Below are 10,416 nucleotides of genomic sequence, written 5' to 3'. Positions count from 1 at the left end.
GACACGACATTGGCTGGACGGCAGTAGTCAGGCGGCTATGGGCGATGCACGGTGGTGGTCGTGTCCCCCCTTCGGATGATCAACTGCCTGAGGCAAGGATGGCGGAGCTAGTGGTGGTGCGTGGTGGTGTCGTCTGATGCAGATCAACCATCGGCTACCACTTTTGGAGATGCTCGAGATCTCTCTCTCATCAAAGGTTTCGTCGTGTGTGCGACGATGAGCTTCCGTAGTTCAATGTCTTTTTGTGTGCCATCAAGGACTGTCCGCGCAAGCTGCTATTGGGATCATGGCAAGTGGAGGAGAAAACATAGAATGACTTTGACTGGTTGGTGCATCTCGAGCACCTTGTCTTGAGCTCTGTGGTGAAACCCTTAGATTTGACCCTACTTGGTTATACCTAACAATGACGGCATTTTTGCGTCGTTGCCTTGTTGAAGGCATTGCTCGGGGTTTTCTCAGACTTCATCTTCAGCGTGAAAACCCACGATCTAGCCTTCAATGGTTGGATTTGGCAATGTCGGCGTGTGTGCGGCGTTTTCTTCCTGAAGATATTGCTTTTGAAGAGGCTTTCACGTAGTCCTTGTGTTGTCAAGGGATAATTGGTCCTGATGGTCATCATTGCATATTGTCAATCGTTGTTTTGATCACTTTGGTTTTTTTCTTTTTTTCTTTCACTGCCTAGGCATAGCTTCGGCCTTCGATGACCTTGCTCCTTGTCAGGGTGGTCTTGTGTGTGTGTGTGTGTGTTCACGTTGGCTGTGCGCATCCTAGTTATGCAGAGACCAGATGTACTCATTGTGTTTGTATTCCCTTTATGCTTCACTATGAGTTAATAAAATACACTCTTTATAAAAAAACGACCCCGTCAAAAGATTTCATCTACTGCAGGTTGATGAACTGAGGATTGAGTACAATCCCTAGCTATCACCTACCTTGGGCTACTAGCTTGCTGCTTATGCACAATAGGCACCTTAGATCACCAACTTTGTGTTTCTCATTGAAAGAGTGACCAAGTGAGTGGGTCCACGGCGTAGGGACGCATCAATTGCGGTAAACCAATTTTGATGAATGCTTGCTTATCTGGTATGTCAATGGATATGATGGATCAAGCTTTCATCGTGTCTTAAGTGCACAATGGTTATGTTTTACCCCCTTTTTGTGCTTCATAAAATGTGAGTGTCAGTGTCCTGGCCAAGGGGGTCCTCGACATGTCGGTTTCCAGCCTAGGATGTTTCTGTGGGCCACTTTGGGTGGCCCATGGCGGATTACATGAAGATTCCGGAAGACTTGGAGTACAATCCAAGCTGTGGAGGACTCTGCCTCCACCGACATAGCCGACCTAGTTACGTAAACCCTAGGACTCCCGCTATGTTATATAAGCCGGGTCAGTTTCGTCGTAGATCACATACAATATCTCGGTACTTTACCTATACTTTATACACACTCCAACACAATAAACACAAGCAAAGCGTAGGGTATATATTATCTCCTACGGAGAGCTCAAACCTGGGTAAACCCTTGCTCAAGTTGCCATCCTGCCAAGTCGCCTAGTTAGGATGCCCTACCAACGGATCTGTCGGATTTATTAGCTCTGACGGTGATTAACCGGCCAGGAATGAAGGTTGATTGTTCCCCAGAAGTTATCACAAGCATGATTCACTTAAAAAGTTTATCTTTGACTTTGGAAGCAATCTTATAGAGCACATTGAAATGGCTAATGGGGAGAAACTAACTGACAAGAGTTGGATTGAGCACCTTCGGGATCGGGAATAACGTTGTATGGTTGATTAACTTCCCACTTTTAGCTGACAGGCAGCAACCTTAGTGGGCTGGCTAGTTAGGCCTTTTCTTTTTTCCCTTCTAAATCTAGATCAATCCCTCTATCTCCTAATAGCTCATGATATAGGTGCCCCAAAAATTTTGAGGTCATGTGCCACCCTCATCGACAGGCCTGCATTCACACCAAGCATTAGCCATCCTTTTGTATCTGAACTTTTTGTGAGGTTAATATAGGCACCAATAAGCTATATTCATTTTTACTGAGGTTAGTATAGGCACCAATAAGTTATATTCCTTTTTACCGAGGGCACTGGAAGAATCACCCTTGTGGCCCATTGCATGTTGCTATGTTCTAAGATGCACACAGCCAATTGTTTTTTCGATTGAAGCTCCCAATGTTCTTACAAAAGGAAGAATGTGCCATGAGCTTGGCAATGTTTGAAATTCCGGTAACTATGAGCATGACAACTACAAAACTTACCATACATACACACAAATATTGAGAAACCTAGATAATAGATTGGACAACAAAACAATGCCTTCAATAACGATGCAACACCGATTCAACATTGTTGTCGGAACTCGCCAGTGAAAGCCATAACACAAGTTACCTTGATAGTGCCCACCTATGGAACTCCACGACAACACCCCTCATAAAAATATGAAATGTTGCGCAAGTACTGTCATTATAGATGAACTATCGACCGATCGGTGCTAGATAACTCTAGCCACCAACACGATGCTCATCTACCACTGCTTCTACCTGTGGATTAGGAAGAAGCGGCCGCGAAGACGGTAGGTTGTTCTTGCAGTTAGGGCACCCCTCGTGGGGACACTGGTTCTCTCCGGTGGGAGCCGGAGGTGGCCGCGGTTGCCTTCCACCTGTACACAACGTAGTTATACCCCTGATGTCCATTGATCACAGGAGAGCTTAGTGAGGATATGGACACGCGGATGCTTAATTACCTCCCTGAACAAGCTCAACGTTGGCTGCACACAGGATCAGCACTACGAAGACCATTGCCCAGCACTGGGCGGACGATGAGGAAGATGATGCCGCTGGCTTCAACATCTTTGATTAATAGTTGACACTACTATACCTTGTAGATCTATCTGTCTCGACTGTATGTGGATGTATGCTTGTCTATTAATATATAAGCATGTACTCTTAGTATGTAACCAACTTGTGCATGTATGAACGCATGCTCCTGCCAGATCCCAAAGGAGGCGATGCGTTTGTGGAGGAGAGGCAACGACGACTACTGCACGTCAACCTCATGCGCGTTTCCATGTTTGTAAGGCCTTGTACAATGCTAGGTGCTTAGAAAAATAAACAGGGTTTTTTGAAGCACCAGTGTCTAATTCTAAAGGAGAGACGCCTAATTAAGCATCTATCTTGCACAAATAAGCATTGATGCTTGAGAAAAGCCTGATTTACTTTTTTAAGCACTTTCCCTGAGCACCTTTCATTGTACAAGGGCCTAAGATTGTTTATCAAGAAAACCGCGTGACAACTCTCTCAAGGCGCCAAGTCCAAACTGAAGCTCGGCATGGCCAGCTTGTACGCGTCCACAACAAGTGTGCACCAACTTTGGAAGGATACGGCTGCCTAATCTTTGCAAATTAGTCCAGCAACAAGTAGTAATCCCGGTCAGTACAGTTATTCTCCTGTGCAAACTGCAGTTAAAGGATAATTTCTTCTCAACACCATCATGCACTGGTCACCAATCTGCGCCGAAATGAACAAGTCTCTTATTGGGTGCCACATGTAAGACTTATCTGAACTCATCATTAATTATCGCTCTCCTTGAGTACATATTTGAACTTAAAAACGAATTTCACCATTGCCTTTAGTTATTTTGAGCCAAAATACGCAGCTATCTCACCGTTTTTCTAGGTAGTCTTTATACATTTTCCCTCTATTATTGCACTCGGCCTGCTTATTTTGTCATGTTTTTTTTCTATTGAAAAGAAGGATGACCCCCGACCTCTTCATCTGGATGATGCATGCAACCACTTTATTAATGGGAAACCCTTCCTATGATACGAAAACATCAGACCAATTGTGCGTTGTCGATTTGTGTTCCATCCCATGGTCCTCATCTCCAAAGAAACCCCATTCTAACCGCCCGTAATCGACGCATCCACCTCCCCCAAATCTCTCCTTGTTTCCAAACCCTCTTCGCCTCCGAGCTCACGAACCACCATGCCACCATGTTCTCTCCGCCAGCACCACCCAAAATTGACTAGACTTATTTGTTTCCGAAAAATCAGGAGATATTAAATCGGCCGGAAGTTAATAGCAATCCCACTTGATTAGCGCCCAGTTCTGGAAACAGCTCACGGGAGATGCATGGGGCCTTCGTACTTATCAACGACTGCGACGCTTCGGTCAGGAAAAATGGTCTTATAGGAAGCTAGCACGAGTAGTCTAATCCCTAGCGAGTTTTTTTTTTTTTGCGGGGTTAAAAGGGATTTCATTGCTCAAGATGGATGAAGATCCTCCAAACAAAGTAGTGGTACATTAGCAGGGCCAGATTTGAGCCAAATTGCCGTCCTGGCTTCTACACAACCAAACGAAGCTAACCTATGACTGACGGTATTTTGATGCCTGCTAATAAGAGCAATAGAGCTATCCCTTTCATCAAGGGTTTTCCTCACTTCATTCACTAGCATCGCATGCAGCGATCTGTCCTGTGCATGTGCCTGGAAAGAAGCCACAGCAACCTGGCAATCCATCTCAACATCAACTGGGAGCAGCGACCATTGCATAGCAAAATTGAGTCCTCCAAACATGCAGCAAGCTCAGCTTGCAAAGGGCTTGCGCAATTAAGGAGATTCCGGCAGGCCGAGAAGATGATGGCGCCGGTACTGTCTCGCAAGACCATCCCAGCACCCGTCCCTCCTGTTGTCTCGCAGAAAGACCCATCCACGTTTAATTTTACTCTCCCTTGGTCTGGAGGTTTCCATCTGATCGACTGGTTCAAAGTGGCTACATGTAGTAACGATGCTGGTCGGCCTCCAACCTGTAACACCATTTTTCCTTCAACATGGTAGCCTGATGGATGTTGCTTGATGGCCAGAAGTGATGCCTCATAGCTGAGCAAGAACCGGCAAGATGCTTCAACCCGGGGAGGTTTTTTTGTCATGGACGATTTCATTCCGGATGTGCCATGCGCGCCAGAGGACCATTAGTAGTCGCATGCGATCATCTTCTCCCAGCCCGTGCAACACGTCAAATAGCCATTCCATGCCCGTGTGTCGCACTGTAGCTATACCAGGCAGGTTCCAGTGCTTCGCCATGGCTCGCCATAGCGGTTCACTGGGAAATAACCTGATAGTATTTTATATCTATTTCGAGAAAAGGGGCACTCTGTAGGGAAAATAATGCGGCGCGCACTGTCTAGCCACATTCTTATAGTATTAGTTTTCGTTGCACGAGCAGCGCGTGTGTGTTGCTACAGCCAACCATTTTAGCAACATCATATAAGTTGGAGCAGGTAAAAGATGCTCCCTTTATGCAAAAGTATATATATATAATTGTCAATAATGCTAGTACTACTTTATCTAGCATCTGCTGCAACCACTATCTGAATGATGTGCAATTATTCGTCACAGTGGAGGTGGGTGGAGCACTCGAACATGGTTAAAGGACGTGAATATGCGGCAGAAACTTCGTGGCAAGAGCAAATCAGACAGCTACTCCACACCTCCCCGGCCGTGACTTCTTGCCGATCCACATGGATACGGCATGCGTCAGCAAGCCGCCGCAGTCGAAGAAGGTGTGCGTCATCGGAGCCGGCATGGCCGGGCTGGCCGCGGCGCGCGAGCTGCGCCGGGAGGGCCACGACGTCACGGTGCTAGAGCAGAGCGGCGACGTCGGCGGGCAGTGGCTGTACGACCCGAGGACCGACGCCGCCGACGCGCTCGGCGTGGCAGCGCCCGTGAAGGTGCACAGCAGCATCTACGCCTCGCTCCGGCTCATCAGCCCCCGGCAGACCACGGGCTTCACCGACTTCCCCTTCTGCCCCAAGAGCGGCCGCGACGGCCGCCGCTTTCCGGGCCACCGCGAGGTCCACCTGTACCTCAAGGACTTCTGCCACGCGTTCGGGCTCATGGAGGCCGTGAGGCTCAACACCAGGGTCCTGCGCGCCGCCATGACGCCCGCGCGTACGTGGGCGGTGAGATCCATGGACCTCGGGCTCGGCGGGTGCGATGGTGCCGACGGGAAGGGGTTGGACGCGTACGTGGACGAGGTGTTCGACGCCGTCGTCGTCGCCACCGGACACTACTCGCAGCCAAGATTGCCAAGCATCAAAGGTAAGTGTAAAGCAATGCAAGCTCCACCCGTCCCGTGCATGTTCCCATGCATAATCGTTTACTATGAAGAAGAAGATGTACGTACGTACAGGCATGGAGACGTGGAGGGGGAGGCAGATGCACAGCCACTCGTATAGGGTGCCGGAGCCGTTCCGCGGCGAGGTTGTGGTGGTCGTCGGGTGCGGGGATAGCGGCAGAGACATCGTCATGGAGATCCGCGGCGTGGCAAAGGAGGTGTACATCGTTGCCGGGTCCATGGAGGCGGTCACCCCAGGCTTGTCCAAGGTGCTGGCCAAGCACAGCGCCAACCTCCACCTCCGGCTTGAGGTACGTACACTACACGTACTACACAAGCGGTCCCTCTCCACACACACGTCACGTAGAAGAGAACTCTTTTTTAGTACGTCTCACTCCATGCTATCTTTCTTTGATTTTGCATAAAGATTCATAAAAAACATTATTTTTAGTTTTTCGTTTTCTTCTTACATACTATATCACTTTTAAGTCTCAGTCGAATGAGATCTAGCTTATAATGCACCGTTCATCCTGGCCGGGCCCGTAGGTGGAGCGGCTGTGCGAGGACGGACGGGTAGTGTTCAAGGACGGTGGCGGCTCCAGCTCCAGCATCGCCGCTGACACCGTCATCTACTGCACAGGGTACAACTACTCGTTCCCGTTCCTGGACACGGGCGGAGAGGTGGCCGTGGACGACAACCGCGTGGGCCCACTGTTCGAGCACGTGTTCCCGCCGTCCCTGGCTCCGTCGCTCTCCTTCGTCGGCCTACTCAGGAAGGTATTCGCGCCTCGGTCCTTCGAGGCTCAGGCTCGTTGGGTGGCCCAGGTGCTGTCTGGCAGGAGGAAGCTGCCGACGGAGGAGGAGATGCTTCGATCCGTGGAGGAGTTCTACCACGCCAAGGAGATCGCAGGCGTGCCCAGCAAGTACACCCACGAGGTCGGCTCGCTCAAGTGCTCGGTATGTGGTACACTTTTATTAATAATATGGTTGCATGCATCGATTGACGCAAAGGCCATGGGTTTTCTTCTTTTTCAAGAAAAAAAGTGTTCGGTACGTACGGTTGGAACCATGACCACGTACGCCGCCAAACTGCTTGTGCTGGATGGATTCGCTAACCATCGCTTCTTTGATTGGCATGCAGTACGTGGATGATTTCGGGGAGAAGTACTGCGACTTCCCTCGTCAGGAGAGGTGGCAGTACGAGCTGCTGAGGTCGACCGTGCACGACATGGTGGACAAGTTCGAGACCTTCCGGGACGACTACCAGGACAGCGACTCCATCGGCAAGGCTGTGCAGGAGTGGCATCTCTCTTGTCTGAACAGCTCGTCCAAGGCCGGTTCTGAGGTTTCGAGGGCCGGGGCGAAACCAGAACCTGGTGCCTCTAAATACGAACATCAAAATGATATGGATCGAAGTGAGTAGTGGCAATCACTATTGTTTCATGTAAGGAAATCCGACAACAAGGAGGAGAAAAGTCTGACACAAAGAAAACCCATGGAGCGTTTCTTTAGATTGTAATAAATGAAGCTAAGCCGGCCCATGAGGCGAAAGACCTCCTGAGTCTGCAAAACATCTGGAGCACATACATGCTAGAGAGCCACTAGTTAACGAGCGCTCATTCAGAAGTCTCGCAACGGTCAACGGGAGTTGGTGCGCTCTCAGCCGTAGCCACGTGTCATGCCCTGGGTGCTTCCTTTGGATTTTGTCTTTTTATTTTCCGCAGCCCTCATTCAGAAGCCTCGCAACGGTCAGCGCGAGTTGGTGCGCTCTTAGCCGTAGCCACGTGTCACGCTCTGGGTGCTTTCTTTGGATTTTGTCTTTTTATTTTCCGCACGTGTTTTCGGCTATTTAAACATTTTTTGGGTTTTTTGACGTTTGGTTTTTCACCGGTCTTCCTTAGCTTTTCGACCAAAAAATGTTTTCGAAAAAAAAATTGTTTGCGCGAAAAAAACGTGTTTTTCCTTTTTTTTTCCTTTCGCGAGAGTCACAGTTTTCCTTCCGCGGGAGGCATGGTTTTGCTTTCACGAGAGTCACGGCCGTGCCTCTCGGAAACGAAAAAAAAATGTGTTTTCTGCGCCTTTTCCTTTCGTGAGAGTCACGGTTTTACTTTCGTGAGAGATACGGTTGTGCTTTCACGAGAGTCATGGCCGTGCCTCTCATAAATGAAAAAACGCGTTTTCTATTTTTTCCTTTCGTGAGAGTCACGGTTGTGCCTCTTGAAAATGGAAAAAACGCGTTTTCTATTTTTTTTCCTTTCGCGAGATTCATGGTTTTGCTTCCGCGTGAGGCACGAGTGTGCTTTCGCGAGAGTCACAGCCGTGCATCCTCTGAAACGAAAAAAAATGTTTTCTCTTCTTTTTTCCTGAGAGCGTCAAAATGATATTTTTCAATGTGTAGACACATACGTTTCACCGGCAAGTAATATGGATCCAAGAGAGTAGTGGGAATCACTAATGTCTTGTGTAAGAAAATTATTTAGACACTATCTTCAGTGATCCGTAAATCCATCTGCACTCATTTATAACATTATCCTCTTCTTCTCTTATCATTGCCATGCTAGTAGCGATGCAAGATGAAGCCCGGCAGTTCCGTGTTTGACCATGAGTACATCCAGAGAGAACAGATTGAGGCGCACGATAGATTGGTGCACAACTTTTTCCGTACCTCACTACCAGGGAAAACCCTAACAGTAGCGCGAGGTAAAGGCCTAGCAGTAGCGCGACCTACCATGCTACTGCTACGACACTACAACTAACTTTTACCAGTAGCGATGATTATGTGCCCGCGCCACTGCAACTCAAACGTAGCAGTAGTGCAGGTCCCTGTCAATGCTACACACTACTCCCACGCTACTGCTAATATTTTCTATAATTTTTTGCTACGTATTTACTGCATGATTGCATATAGTGTTTCGGCTGACTACATTAATGAGAATTTGGCGATGGCAGAGGGCACTTCTATCTTTTATGTCATACAATTTGCAAAGATTATGATAGGAGTGTTTGGTCAGAGTACTTGAGAGCATCCAATGCTCAGGATAGTTAGAGGCTTTCGAAGATGAACAAAGCCCATGGGTTTCCATGTATGCTTGGGTCTATCGATTGCATGTACTGAAAATGGAGTAATTGTCCTATAGCATGGCATGGACAGTCTAGAGGATGCTCCAAAGGGGCTCCGGCGCGGGCGGCCACGGTCCCGTTGGAGAGGCCTCGTGGAGACGACGACCCGGGAAGACTACCTTCCGCGTCCTGTGTGCATCCGCACTACGCGTTGTCCCAAGCCAAATCACAAACGACCGTAGCTCTCTCTCTCTCTCTCTCTCACTCTGTCTCAATCAAAATTTCTTTCCCGCCAAAAGTTTCGTGTCCTGCTCGAAGCATCGTCTTGCGCTCGTTCATCATATTTGGATCCCTCCCTTTAGTATTTTTGTTGTTGTTTTGTTATGTCGTGGCGATGGTGAACAAGAACACACCCTATTTTGGCATGACGGGGAGATTTTCCCGCCCGAAATGAAGAAAAAATGACCACGACCACGAGTGTGTCAAAGGGCTCCCGGAGGTATAAAAACGGGAATAGGAACGTGTCACGCTGTTTGGTGGCCCCCAATCACAGGATAGTGTCAAAAATTAGCGGCAAAACGGGCATTCCTAGGTTTGTCCCGCGCAACGTAGGATGGCATCACGGAGGACAACGCAACCGGGGCAAAGGGACCCCGGCCGTTGGAGAGGCCTGATGGAGACGGCAATCCGGGAAGACTACCTTCGCGCCCCATGCGTGTCTGCACTACGCATTGTCCCAAGCCAAATCACAAACGACCGCATCTCTCTCTCTCTCTCTCTCTCTCTCTCTCAATCAAAATTTCGTTTCCTGCGCAAAGTTTCGTGTCCCGCTCGAAGCATCGTCCCGCGCCCGTTCATCATATTTGGATCCCTCCCTTTAGTATTTTCGTTGTTGTTTCGTTATGCCGTGGCGATGGTGAACAAGAACACACCCTATTTTGGCATGACGAGGAGATTTTCCCACCGGAAATGACGAAAAAATGACCGCAACCACGAGTGTGTCAAAGGGCTCCCGAAGGTATAAAAATGGGTATAGGAACGTGTCACGCTGTTTGGTGGCCCCGAATCCCGGGATGGTGTCAAAAATTAGGGGCGAAATGGGCATTCCTAGGTTTTTCCCGCGCAATGTAGGATGGCATCATGGAGGACAACGCAACCGGGTCAAAGGGGCCACGGCCATCGGAGAGGCCCCGTGTTTCTAAGAAAAATATTACTATTTTTTATTTTGTGATTTCGCTTTG

The 10,416-nt window shown here is 48.7% G+C and overlaps 1 protein-coding gene across 1 annotated transcript; it reads left to right on the top strand.

The window, feature by feature from the left end:
• The first annotated feature begins 5,455 nt into the window (after positions 1 to 5,455).
• Positions 5,456 to 7,738, top strand: LOC119266627 (flavin-containing monooxygenase FMO GS-OX-like 8). The gene is made up of 4 exons (XM_037547857.1): positions 5,456 to 6,099; positions 6,191 to 6,426; positions 6,662 to 7,072; positions 7,257 to 7,738. Exons 1-4 carry the CDS (start codon positions 5,520 to 5,522, stop codon positions 7,536 to 7,538), a joined length of 1,509 nt encoding a protein of 502 aa, XP_037403754.1. The 5' UTR covers positions 5,456 to 5,519; the 3' UTR covers positions 7,539 to 7,738.
• The last annotated feature ends 2,678 nt before the right edge of the window (positions 7,739 to 10,416 follow it).

The sequence above is a fragment of the Triticum dicoccoides genome, chromosome 3A (genome assembly GCF_002162155.2).
Source record: "Triticum dicoccoides isolate Atlit2015 ecotype Zavitan chromosome 3A, WEW_v2.0, whole genome shotgun sequence".
Lineage (NCBI taxonomy): Eukaryota > Viridiplantae > Streptophyta > Magnoliopsida > Poales > Poaceae > Triticum > Triticum dicoccoides.
This window is presented reverse-complemented; position numbering and strand designations above follow the sequence as displayed.